At 45.2% G+C, this 13,961-nt stretch overlaps 1 protein-coding gene across 1 annotated transcript in view; it reads right to left on the reverse strand.

The window, feature by feature from the left end:
- Window positions 1-13,961, reverse strand: part of LOC132780187 (cation channel sperm-associated auxiliary subunit gamma-like) — an 87,080-nt gene that overhangs the window by 17,490 nt on the left and 55,629 nt on the right. The window contains exons 17-23 of the mRNA XM_067461326.1: window positions 13,358-13,571; window positions 12,191-12,253; window positions 9,656-9,839; window positions 7,631-7,758; window positions 7,196-7,276; window positions 6,971-7,027; window positions 5,948-6,104 (exon numbers count right to left, since the gene is read on the reverse strand). Coding sequence (XP_067317427.1) covers window positions 5,948-6,104; window positions 6,971-7,027; window positions 7,196-7,276; window positions 7,631-7,758; window positions 9,656-9,839; window positions 12,191-12,253; window positions 13,358-13,571 — 884 coding nt within the window. The remainder of the gene's footprint in view (window positions 1-5,947; window positions 6,105-6,970; window positions 7,028-7,195; window positions 7,277-7,630; window positions 7,759-9,655; window positions 9,840-12,190; window positions 12,254-13,357; window positions 13,572-13,961) is intronic.

Genomic DNA, 13,961 nt, shown 5'->3' on the forward strand with positions numbered 1-13,961 from the left:
CGCTGACGTGGACACCGACCTCGTGGAATGGCCCTTGACCTGTTGAGGCAAATCTTTCCCGGCTAAACGGTAACACAGCCGGATTAGAGATACAATCCACCCAGATAGCCTCTGGGAGGACAGTTGCATACCTTGTGTGTCTTTACGCTATTTCACAAATAGCCTAGGGGTTTGTCGAAAGGAGGACGTCCTATCTACATAAAACGCCAGAGCCCTACGGACATCTAAGAGATGCAAACTCTTCTCAACAGGTGATGTGGGATTCTGATAGAATGCCGGAAGTACTACGTCCTGGGACATATGGAATCACGAAGATACTTTAGGCAAGAAGGCAACATCTGTGCCAAGCACAGCTTTATCCCTGTGAAATCTCAGGTACGGGGGATCTACTCTCAATGCATTCAGTTCGCTAGCCCGGCGTGCTGAGGTGATAGCCACCAGAAACACCGTTTTCCAGGAGAGATAAGAAAGGTCTATAGTTGCCATAGGCTCGAAGGGAGGTTTTACTAGCCTTGACAGAATGATGTCCAAGCTCCAACCTGGGGGTACTGGAGCTACAGACGGCCTTACGTTAGCTACGCCCCTCATGAATGTCTTAACCATTGGATCTGTGAAACAGGAGGGGTACCCTCGTTTCCTCCTATACCACGATATCGCACCTAGGTAACACTTGAGGGAGGAGTGTGATAGGCCCGCCTCTAACAGAGAAACTAAAAACTCTAACACAACAGAAATGGAGGATTCCATCGGATCCAGCTGTCTCCCTTTACAATACTTGGAGTAACGTGTCCATTTATAGATGTAAGAGCGTCGTGTGGCGTTCTATGCGCCGCCTCAATAAACTTCAATACAGACTGTGGCAGTTTAGAGAAAGCTGCTAGTGTTCCGGGAGGACCCGCCATGTGGTCAATTTCAACTTGTCCACCTTTGGGTGCAAAACCTGACCCTCCTGTGTGGTCAGAAGGTCCGTCCTGCACGGTAGGCGGACGAACGCCCCTCTGGCCATCTGGTGGAGAAGAGAAAACCACGGCTGTCGTGGCCACCACGGCGAATCTTTGCTATGACCCTCATCAGGAGGGGTATTGGCGGGAAGGCGTACAATAGTCGGCCTGACCACCTCATCAGAAAGGCATCCCCCAAGCATCCACTCTCTGGATGGGCCCGTTGTCGAGCGCAATACAGAGGGCACTTGGAATTGGCTTTCGTTACAAATAAATCCACTTCCGGGAATCCCCACGCTAGGAATAGTCTGTGTGCTTCTTGTGAATTTAGCGACCACTCGTGGTGCACTAGTGGGTTTCTGCTTAGTGCGTCTGCGAGTGTGTTCTGTTCTCCTGGGAGATGACTCGCTAAGAGATGTATTCCTCTTTCTATGCACCAGTCCCAAATCTGTATTGAGAGAGATAGTAGGTCTCTCGAATGCGTACCTCCCTGCTTGTTCAAGTAAAACATTACTGTTGTGTTGTCTGTAATAATTTGGACTACCTGACCCAGTATGACCTTTTCGAAGGAGTGTAGAGCCCTTTCTACTGCGAGAAGTTCCAGAATGTTTATGTGCATGTCTCTTTCCTGCCTTAACCATACACCGTGTGCAATGAGCCCCTGAGAATGCGCCCCCCATCCCGTAAGGGAAGAGTCCGTGATGATGACTCTGGTAGGGTACAAATGGTGGAATCGGAACCCAGAGCAGACCCATGCTTCGTCCTCCCAACATATTAGTGATTCGCGGACCACGGGCGGGAGGAAGAGTTTCAACTCGGGACTGCTCGTCAACGGGTCGAATACTGACAGGAACCATGACTGGAGGGTTCTCATTCTGAGTCTCGCATAATGGTTGACTGAAGTAGTGGCTGCCATGTGACCTAGTAGTGTTTGGATCTTTCTTGCCGAAATGCAAAAGGAGGTCCTTGTTTGTTTGACTAGAACTTGTAGGTTGGCAAACCTGTCCCTTGGAAGAAATGCTCTCTCGGAAACGGAGTCCAACAGGGCGCCGATGAACTGGATTTTGCGGGTGGGTGTTAAGACCGACTTCTCCCTGTTGACTACGAGGCCCAACGACTGGAGAAGAAACAAAATGGTAGACACTTGGTCCTGCAACTGCCTGTACGATCTAGCCACTACCAGCCAGTCATCAATGTATGGGTAGACGGTTATTCCCTTTGTTCGAAGACATGCGCCACTACAGACATACATTTTGTGAAAACACGTGGTGCCGTCGAAAGGCCAAAGGGAAGAACGTTAAAACAAAAAGCATTCTGTCCTACCATAAACGAAAGATATCTACGATGTTGAGGGGCTATTGATATATGGAAATAGGCATCCTTTAAATCAATTGTAACAAACCATGCTCCCCTTGGAATAAGGGGCAAAATTGAGGCTAGTGTGACCATCCGAAACTTCTTTGGAGTTATGTGAGTATTTAAGGCTCTGAGATCTAGAATTGGACGTAGTCCACCTCCACGTTTATTAATCAGAAAGTATTTTGAGAAAAAACAGAACTTAACTTTATCAACACCCACCGGAGAAATTGCTCCCTTTTCCAGTAACATATTTACCTCCTCTAACAGAGGAGTGGATTCTTGTGTTCTCTTAACATTGCCCACTCTAGGTAGGTCATTAAACTCTATACAGTAACCTGAACCAATAATAGATCTAACCCATTTGTCCGTGGTGATACTACACCAGGCATCATAAAACATACTCAATCTGTCCCCAAACATAGGAACCCTAGAATTCCAAAGATAAGAACTTGTTTCCACATTAACTTCAACATCAACTCTACTATTGCCCAATGGGGGAACTATATAGCCAGTGTCATTCTCCCCTTCCATGACGTCAAAGACGTTTCTTTTGGTTAAATTGGCCCTTGAGTTTGTTTTGATACGGCTGTGCCCTATTCCTAGAGAAATAAGAATTTCTTCCCCCCCCCCCTGAAACCTAGAAGATCAGTTGCCCCTATTTCTAAAGGGGCCAGTATAGTAAGTGCCATATGATCTAGGGTAGGTGTTGGACGGCTGTTGCCATCTAGGCCTTTGTTGCTGGAAGGGTTGGCACGTATAGCCGAACTTATTAGCGGCTTGACGGACATCTTGCTTTTCTTTTATATTGACATCAGTGTCTGGGTTGAAAAGCCCTGCTTCGTGACAGGGAAGGTCTTCTGCTAAAGCCTTCCCTTCTTCAGAGAGATTGGACGCACGTAGCCATGCGTGCCTTCTAATTGCAGTAGCTGTTGCAAATAAATTTCCCGCTACCTCTGCTAGGTGTTTAGCAAAGTCTTTTTGAAATCTGGAAAGTACCATAGCCTCTGCTTGGAGGGCTTTAGGTAGGTGCTGATCATCCCTAGGTAGAGATTCGATACTGGGTAAGATCTTTCTCCATAAAAAAGACTGATATCCACTCATGTGTGTTGCAAAGTGGGCCATGCGGGTAAATAACCCAGCAGCAATATGTGCCTTTTTGCCTAAAGAATCAATTCTCTTGCCCTCTCTATCTGGAGGTGTAGTTAGAGTGCCCTAAGGGCGCTTAGATTTTGCCACCTCAGCTACTACCGTGTTCGGTTTTGGGGGAGTAATAACCCATCTAAATGCAGAAACATCAATCTTAAACATGGAATCCAGCCTTCTAGGTACCGCCGGAGTCATAAAGGGGGATACATCTACAATCTTAGCAAGTTTCAGTAAATATGGCAGAGCTGGCAACGACATCGAGGGAGAAGCATTTTGCTCCTCGGAAGGAAACATGGGATCATCGACATGTTCAGGCGGTTTTGGAGCTGGGATTTCAAGCCCTTTTATCATTCTTTCCATTAGTGCATTAAACCTACTAAAGTCTGTTAGTTGAACACCATTGTTTTCCTCACCCCCCAAGGTTTGAATTGTATCTGGGGAGTCGGAATCTGACGCCGTGTCATTCAGTTCAGTTGTGGCAATATCAGGTGCATGTCCAGGTGCTGCTTGTACACTCATCAAATTCTGGGCATTATTTGATTGGGTAGACGTAGACGTTGTAGCAACAGTCGTGTCATGTAGTCCCTGTTCTCTACCTTGGTGACCTTCTGTAGGGTTTCCCTGGTGTGCAACCCCTTGAGCCATTGCAGCATCTTGCACTGTAAACCCCCTATCACAATTTCTCATGTGGGTTACAGTATTATTAGTATTATTATTAGTAGCCAGAGTTGTCATTGCAGTATCTTGCACTGTAAACCCCCCATCACAAGGTCTCATGTGGGTTACAGTATTATTATTATTAATATCAGTAGTCAGAGATGTCGTGGTGTTTCCACATTTGCAGTTTGTCTATTGAGCATCATGGGGGTCTCTCCCTGCGCTGATGCTGGTCTTGACAGTGGCTGTTGTATAAACATCAGTTGGCCTGAAGGGCCCATTTGCCAAAACCCTGGGAAGGGCATTGCTCCAGGGCCATATCTTCTCCAGTGACTTGAGGACCTGAGGACCTGGAGCGGCTTTGCCTCCTTGAACGTCCAGAAGAGGAGGAGGAGGAGGAAGAGGAGGAGGTGGAGGATGAGGAGGAGGAGGAGCGCGAGCGGCGGCCCCTCCTCAACGTAGATCGGTACCGCCTACGCCTGGATCCGCAGCATCGCGATGGGGATCTTGAACGTCTAGGACGCTTGCTTGGGCGGCGAAACGTAAAGGCGAGCCATGATCGCAGGGAGGATGCTGCCGCTCCAAGCGCCGCAACGTTCGGATGATCCTCCTCCTCTTGAATTGCCTCCCCACCTCTTGGGGGAGTTTCTTGTCCCCTTTGGCCGCCAGCGTCCTCCGATACCGGCTGAGATGGGGCATGGTCATCAGCCCTGGAAGCGGGAGGGCCATTATACACGCCTTCGAAGGCGTGGCTAGTAGAGGGGAGGGCGGGGTTAGCCTCAGAGGAGGAGCCGATATCGGGAGTGAAGGGAGCAACCGTGCAAACTCCTCCCTGCGCGTTCGGGGACAGCAGCGGCATCGGAGGGGTCAGACCATTGGTCGTCGCCCCTCCGTCAGCATGTACTCGAGACATCCCTAAAGGGATGGTGCTCGCTGCATTGGGGCCTTCGATGCCCTTAGCGGCTTGGCTTAAGTCTCTCTTTGTTTTGTTAATTATTTCGCCCTCACGATCCTTAGCGGAGAGATTTGCTTTCTTTGCCGGAGCTTTTTTCGCCGCGGCGGTTTGGCGGCCATTTTGGAGGCCGCTATTTTTGACCTTCTTAATCTTTTTCTTTCCCCCTGAAGGTAAGGAGGATTGCTCACGGGAATTCGCCTGTGGTTGAGCGGGTTGCAGCATTAGCGCTTTCTCGTAAAGCGCCGCTCTTAGACGGGATAATCTGTTTTTCCTCGTTTGAGGAGTAAAAGCAGCGCAGATGTCACACGGCTGAGAAAGATGCCCCTCTCCCAGGCACTCAAGACACAGCGAGTGTCCGTCTGTGTCCGGAAGAATATTTGGGCAGTTTGTGCATTTCTTAAAAGCTGTAGTAGCCATTATATTGATTAATAAATACTGTTTTGTTAATTCTCTTCAGTTAATCTTGTCGTTTATCAACAGAAAGGTTCTTTCGCTGTTTGCTTTAGCGCGGAAAAAAGAGAACTGAGTAACGGCCACTGCCCCGGGCTATGTATAGGATGAGGGAGGGGGGCGCGTGGCCAGAGGGAGTCTAAACGGTCATTTTACTTTCTAGAAGGTTCCGATCGCTGAACTGCGCAGGCGCAAGGTTACCATATCTGCGATTCACAGGATTTACGACAGGAAACTGAACAACCCCTCTTGAAACTGTCTTACTGACCAGAACCAAACACCAATTTTTACTGGTCCTAGTTGAGAAACCACTGGATTTATGCATCTTTTCTGCCATAACAATCAGATATATAACCATGTCCGTTCCACTCATCTGACTTCCCAGTTCACTTTATGGCAGAAACCCAATGCACCCAGGTATTCCTCCCGCTGTCCTTACCATCACTGAAGTAGAAGCAGGGCATCTCGGGGTCCGGTTTCACACAGTCGAAGTAGCGCTTGTTCTTCTCGGTAGTGTAATTTTTGGTGTAAGTGATGTCAAAAGCCAACCTTCTGCCTGGAGGACATCCAATATTGATGCTGATTGTATCACTGCCCTGCAAGGTAGGCAGAGAGTTAGAATATAAGCCTTTTGCATTTTGGGGTGGAATCGGAGGAACACCTTGAGGAGACAGACTTGGAGCGATATGCAAGGAACTTCCCTTCTTGGACACAGAATGCCCCAGAGAATGTGGCTGGCATTGTTAATACATGAGGGTAGGAATAGATGGCAGATGGAAGGAGGCCACGGCAAAGGGATGAAGGGAGGGAGATGGGTGGTCAAATTGTTTCAGGGTCCTAAAGATCAAATATTAATTCTATGTGTTGTCGAAGGCTGTCATGGCTGGAATCACTGGGTTGCTGTGAGTTTTCTGGGCTGGGCAGAAGCATTTTCTTCTGATGTTTTGCCCACATTTATAGCAAACAGGGTTTATATAACTGTGGAATGTCCAAGGTGGAAGAAAGAATTATTGTGACTTTAAGGCAAATGTGAATGTTGCAACTAGCCACTTTGATTAGCTTTTAAGGGCCTTGCAGCATCAAAGCCTGGCTGCTTCTGCCTGGGGGAATCCTTTGTTGGGAGGTGTTAGCTGTCCCTGGTTGTTTCCTGTCTGGAATTCCCATTTTTTGAGTGACCAATTGCAACATTCACACCTGCCTCAAACAGACAAGAGTTCTTTGTCCCACCCTGGACATTCCACAGATATATAAACTTCACTTGCCTAGTTTCCAACAGACCTTATAACCTCAGAGGATGGCTGCCACAGATGTGGGTGAAATGCCAGGAGAGAATACTTCTGGAATATGACCATACAGCTCAGAAAACTAGCAACCCACTGATTGTATGCTTCTTGGGGCTTCTTGCAGAAGGATAGAACAGGGATCGTCTCCCTTGCCATCAGGAAGGTAAAGCCACACTTACCTTTATGACTGGTCCGTCATCCATGTAGTGGTAGCAGTTCATCCCTGAGTGTGCAACCTGGGAGAAGCAAAACAAACTGAACACATTTCAAGTGAAGCACTAGCCTAGCACACCAAATGGTATCTGATGGGCCATGCTAGCTCCAACCAAAGAGTTTCACTTTGATAATCAGAAAGAAAGCCATTGAAATTAAAGATCGGGCATTGATAAAGATTGCTCTCCTACCTTTAAATTAGCAGAGCTCTTCAACAGCTCCTTCCCACTGAGCTGTTGCATTGGGTAATGGCCACTGTCTGTGATTGACACCTGTGAGGAGGAGTTGTTGTTGTTATAAGTGAGGCAAGACAAAAAGATGTGAAAAGAAAACCTATTTCACTATCAGGCTTCCCCATTTTCCATGTTGGCTTCCCCTTTTTGCTAGCCCTTCAAGTACGCATAATCAATGACCAAGGTATTTGTATTCTCACTTTTTCCACACACTGAATCAACCCCATAATTCTGAAGCTGGCTCCTCTTGCTTTGTTTTTCACTGTTGACCCTGCTTGCAGCACTCAAATGAACTTCAAATACAGCCACCAGAAGTTGACTACTCAGACCAGAGTCTTCTTCTCTTGGCCCCATTCACACTGTTCATTTGGTTGGAATGGAGGGGACCCTTACCTTATAGAGGATGGAGCCTCTGCTGATGAGTTCGTGCCTCTCTAAATCCGCATGAACATATTCCGGATGGGATAAAAGTATGGTGAGCCACATGTAGTTGAGAGAATTCTCTTCCGCTGTTTCCCCCACTAAAGGCAAACGAGAAGAAGGCCTATGACTCCACTTAAACTCTTATTGTGTATCTGCGTTTGTAACACTGTGTATAGCAATAGTTTCTGGGCATTTCCCTATGTGCAATGTGCAGTCTTAGAAAGTTTGTAATTTCAAACCCTTTGCCTGATTATTTTAAAGGCTATTTTTTTAAAAAAAGTTTCACATATGTCATTCCACATTGCTCTCTATATCTAAAACAGTTTTTGAAACAACAGTTCTACCTGTCTCCAATTTGCAAAAAGAGAGAATTGATCAGGAATTAGGGAACCAAAATGGGGGCACTGCCCCACAAATAAGAATTCTTGCCCTACAAATGGCATTTCCAACATTTCTAGTTTCACAGAGAACAAGACTCTGAAAACCATTCACACCTAGAGTTCTTTGTTGGAAAGGACAACCTTCTCGTAATGTTTATCTATGATCCTGTTGCTTACTGTTTCCTATATGTATGCAGCTTCCTTTACTCTATAGTTCCCGCGAAGTTATAAAAGGGATTGCAGACCACATGCTCTCTCTCCCCCCCCCTCTCATTTTGATTGATTGATTGATTTACAGCATTTATATTCTGCCCTTCTCATCCCGAAGGGGACCCAGGGTGGATCACATAACACATACACAGCAAACATTCGATGCAGACAGATAGTGGTATGCGTCAGCATTTTTCCAATCAGCATCCTGGAGGTTTTGCTTGATTCCAGCCACGGGGGTGCTATTGTTCCATCCTTTATGACGAGCCTTTTTGATCACAGACTTTTCCTCCTGTTCTCTGATCACCACTCTTTATGGTGCCATAAAATACCTCTCAGTCTAAGCAGTGCCTAATTTCTCTACTCACAGCTCACAGATGTTTTCGAACTGCTTAGGTGGATAGTAAGCTAGGCTGAAGGTCGGGTGCTCACCCCGACCCGGGCTCAAACTGTCAACCTTTCAGTTGAGAAAGATCTATTGCTGCTGGTGATTAACAAGCTGTGCTAAAGCCCGACCCAATTTTGACTATATGACCTGTTGCTACCTGTTTTGTTATGAGAGAGATGCCCTGGTTAGATGGCGCAGAAACGTATCTGAAACTGGACTAATAAGTTTTGTACTTGTGTATGCTGAACACATGAAGGTTGAGAGTAAACCAAATATGTGATTTCCATCAAATAACATAGTCCTATCTACTTCATTTTGTCTCTTGAGTGCATGATATAAAACAAGTTGTTTTGTGGGATAATATATATATTTTGGGCAATACTCTGCTGTTTTATGCACTGGCAAAATCTCTGTTTTCCTAGCAGATCAAAGATAACAGGTTATTCAGTCTAACGACTGAAACTATTGCCTTGCATAATTATATGTGGTTGTATACAACAAGAGAAGATTCTACTCCAAAGCATTTTGGCTCTTCTCTGAAAGGTCATGATCTTCTAAAATGTTATGATCCCCAAAAGGTGTTCTTCCAAAAGGTTATAAATGCCTTTTTCCAAAATTCTTCAAATTCCCTTGATCAAACCTGCCAGTTCATTTTCTCTAAATGTTCAGATTGTATTTCTAAAAATTCAAGTGAATCTTTAAGCTACTACAATGCTAGGAATTTGAAGAAAATGTCATTGGGGGGGGGGGGGGGGATTTTTATTTTGTCATTATGTTCCCTCCCTGTAGCCACAATCTGGTCTATAATATATCTACCCAGTCTCCCCCTGCTCTGTGAGGCCCCTTCTACACTGCCATATAAAGTCCAGATTATCTGCTTTGAACTGGATTGTATAGCCATGCAGACTCATATTATCCAGTTCAAAGCAGATAATGTGGATTCAAAAACTGGATTATATGGCAGTTTAGAAGGGGCCTGAGTGAGTCTCACATCTCTAATCTCCCACATCATCTTACTGCTCTGTTTGGTCGTCCGGAGGCTCAAGTACACAGAGAAGAGGAAAGTCTGCTCCTTGTCCAAGTAGATAGTTTTCGGCAGCAAATTATTGGGCATGATGTTGTAGATCTTCACATAGTTGGCCATGTCAACATAGATGCCTCCAGAAGATTTCCAATTGCTGGCCATGTAGTAGTAGTATTCCTGGAAAGAGTTGCATGTGATTGTAAGGAGGGATATAAACCATCCGATTCTTTGTATGTCTATAGCCACAGTAGTACCAATGCACACCTTCCCCTATTATGTGTTTGATCATACGTGCACATTTAATCTGCTGCTCCCTGCTTTGATCCATATGGAAAGGTAGGCAAAACATGTAGTGATGAGTGAAATTTTAATCTCTGTGCTTTCATGTATGTAAATACTCACAGGATTCTAACATATACACAGACCTGCTCAGAGGCTTAGCCACTTCAGATCTGCCATAACGGACCCGCTCCTTTACTATTTTCCCTAGTTTAACTGGATGAGAGCAGAAATCAGAAGCAGGCTCTGGAATTGTCTTTTTCAGACCTACTCTGAACTTGCTATTTTAGGGCATAAAATACCTCCAAACCAGGATATTTTAACCTGCCAAAAGGGAACTAAGTCTAAGATACAGCTAAACTTAATCTTCCCGGTGGGGAGGAGCTTACTGAGGAATGATTCTGTTATCGAACACCACTACCCCAACCCTAATAAAAAAGAATGTATAGTTAGGAATTTTTAGTTTTCCAAGGGCAACAAGCCAGAATGAGGTACAGTGAGATAACCCTAAACCTAACCCTTTTGCATAGAATCCCTAGGTCTCCCCAACACCCCATGACTTCTCTCTCTTCCCTCTATAAACTGTATTTCATTCCACGCTAAAACAGTGGATGTGGCTCTTAATGAGACCTGCCGCATTATCACGGGGTGTCTGTGCCCTACACCACTGGAGAAATTACACTGCTTAGCCAGTATTGCACCACCTGACATCTGCCGGGAAGTTACAGCCAATAGTGAAAGGACCAAGGCAGTGACATCTCCAGCTCATCCCTTGTTTGAGTATCAGCCAGCACGTCAACGACTCAAATCAAGAAATAATTTTCTTAGATCTACAGAGACACTCGCTGGAACACCTCAGCAAGTGAGAGTCCAAAAGTGGCAGGCTCAAACCCAGCACCTCAATCCATGGGTCATACCAGATCAGAGACTCCCTCCTGGGCACACAGAAGACTGGGTGACTTGAAAGGCGCTGAACAGACTGCGCTCTGGCATCACGAGATGCAGAGCCAATCTTAAGAAATGGGGCTACAAAGTTGAATCCACAACATGCGAGTGTGGAGAAAAGCAAACCACAGACCCCCTGCTGCAATGCAACCTGAGTCCTGCTACATGCACAAGGGAGGACCTCCTTGCGACAACACCAGAAGCACTCCAAGTAGCCAGATACTGGTCAAAGGACATTTAATCAACTACCAAGTTTGCAAAATTTGTGGGTTTTTTATCTGTTTGTTCGTTTTGTTCTGTTAGAAATGTAATACAATGGTATGGCTGCTGGTGACACGATAAATAAATATTCCACTTTGATTCTTATAATTCTATTAAACATGTTGCATTTTACTTCTGAAACTGAAAAACATTAACCTTTACCTGACCTAGGTCAGGAGGCAAATTATCCTACTCTTGTCTCACGCTGGGAAATGGTCCTAGGTGTGGCTCAAGACAAAGGGGACTTTGGGTCATTGCCATATCCTTTATCTGGCTGGTCTGGAAATATGGCATAATCATGCTTAGACATCCAAAGCCAAGACTTATATTTATCCATTCCTTTCTGTATAATGTCTATCCTTTTATATAATGTGTCTGTTTCCCAAGTTTGAAATGTATAAACTGTGCTTTTATTCCGCCTTATTCTTAAATGTACTAAAATAAGAAACTAAACTGTCTGACTCAAGCCAGTCAATAATGTTTTTCAGTCTCAGGCAAAGAATATAACAAAATAGAGTGATAGCTCCTCAACAGGCACCCTTGTTTACCTAGCCAAGCCAAGACCTCAGAGATCAGCTTCCACTGTTCTCCAAGGTCTGGGGTTCATAATCCCATCATCCCCGCCCTGAACCCCGGCTGGTCTGGAAAGCCAGCATTCCTTAGAGACTCTGCTACACTCAGAGAGTTTTCCTCACCTGGCTGGGAGGATATTTCCAGCCACATCATCAGAGCTCAGCCAACCAGAAACAAAAGAGGGAGCATTCAAACTGAAACAATGGACCTTCTTGTATAAAAACTGTTGTACAGAGCACATGCTTTCTTATGCTTGTAATTTTCAGAGCAGAAACTCTGATATGCATCACATCTCAGCCAAAATGGAATAAAACGCCTCCTCTGACCTATGCCTTTGCTTCATTGGTGAGTTTTTAATCTGGAACTTGGGGTTTTTTTAAATTATGGTTGGTATAGCTCACCAATCCAAACTCTCTCATTTAATTGTGGTCTAAATTCCATGTCAATTCCCCAAGACTGGTTTTTCTTACTGCATCTTGTTTCTTGTTCTTCCACCAGCGCCAAGTGGGGTCATGGACTGGGTCAGCATAAGCCTAGCAAGATAACAAAAAAGAAAACTTGGTAAAGTACAGTTGGAAGAAAGAGAAAAGACCGCATTCGGCTACAAGAGCAGTCTCATCCAGAAGGAACCCAGCATTATCTGTGACAGTAGCACAGAAACCAAGCCAGAAACATAAAATCCACATCCCGCCTTGGATTTTTAAAGTAAAGTGGGACTTCCAGAGAAAGCACTGGAGACAGGAGGTTCTTGTGGGCTTGTGGTGGCCTCTGGTGGCTGATAAGAAGCAAGACACTGAGGCTCATCCACACTGACCATTTAAAAGCTAACTTCAAACTGTGGCAGCCAAGCAACAAAAATGCTCCAAAACCATGCAAAAGAAAGTGCTCTGTGATTTGTGCCAGCATTTCCTATGTAATCATCTGCATACCGAAAAACACTTTCTTCACTATTGTTTTGAATCTGCATTAATTGGTCAAAGAAGATGACGCCTAAGAAGGCAATGTTCCTGTTCTGCTGTGGACATGGCTTGTGGGATGCTTCCCTTAGGACAAGATGCTCAAATGCAGGCACATACAAGAGCCCCACTCTCATTGGAAAAGAAGACTTCCCTCTTTAAACTCCCCAAAAGACCTCCAGAAAGTACAAATGCCACCCTTGGCTTGTTTTAATCCAAAACAGGGGAAGAAGGGTTGACATTCAAAGTGGGCCTCTTGGTCCTTTCAGTGGGAGGGACCTGTAAATAAATCTATAAATATGTAAATATTACACAAGACCATCAAGGCCAAGGAGCGTCTTCTGTTTTCAAATTGGAAACAAGTGTTTCCCAAGCTTCAAATGGATGTCCCAGATTCCAGGTGAGAAACTAGGGGCTGCTCACTTCTGCAAGCTTTCAGCCCAAGAATGACACACAACAAGGGCAGAAAAAATTAGGGTTTGGAAACTGAGAGAGGAGAGGCATTTTCATTCTAGTCAGTGGAGTTTTCCAGGACCTCTTCCTGCACTGAGGCCTGGATTCAATCTGATAATTCTAGGCCTTGTACCAGGAGTGGACGGGGAAAAAGCCCGATGTAAGTGAGCGCAAGCCTGTGCATAGGAAAACCACTTTCTGAAGTTGACATCAAAAATCTGTCCTCACTCTGTGGTAAGCTGAATGCAGCTGTAGCAGTTGGTAGACCAGTCCCTGGTACACAATCAACGACTTCTGGTCATAGAAGCCTGTCTTGACCATGATTTCCGGAGGCTTGACACGGTAATGCTCCATCCGAGTAAAGCGCTGTGGGAACGGCAAGTCCACAAAGCGGACCACGGCAAATGGGCAACGGTGGGTGAATCTGATGTAGTCTATGCCACTGGGAACAAAGAAGCCAAGCCATCATTTATGGTTATTATTATTATTATTATTATTATTATTATTATTATTACCTACCTCTTCTCGAGGCGGGTTACAGCATAATTGAAACATATAAACATTGTAAACATTCTTTAAATATACATATTATTTACATCTGACTATGAACTATTTCAATCTCACAAACTCAAGGAGAATTCTACCTCAAATGTGGAGGAAGGGAATGGCCCTCCAGAAGTACATGGACTGCAACTCCCATCATCCCTCAACCTGGATGGTGCCAATGGAGTTTGAAACCAAGAATACATGATGGGTCATACATTCCACATCTTTGACCCGATCCTTGACTGGAGTCCTTCGATCCAATGGAGTACCCAGCCATAGTCTGGGT

The sequence above is a fragment of the Anolis sagrei genome, chromosome Y (assembly GCF_037176765.1).
Source record: "Anolis sagrei isolate rAnoSag1 chromosome Y, rAnoSag1.mat, whole genome shotgun sequence".
Lineage (NCBI taxonomy): Eukaryota > Metazoa > Chordata > Lepidosauria > Squamata > Dactyloidae > Anolis > Anolis sagrei.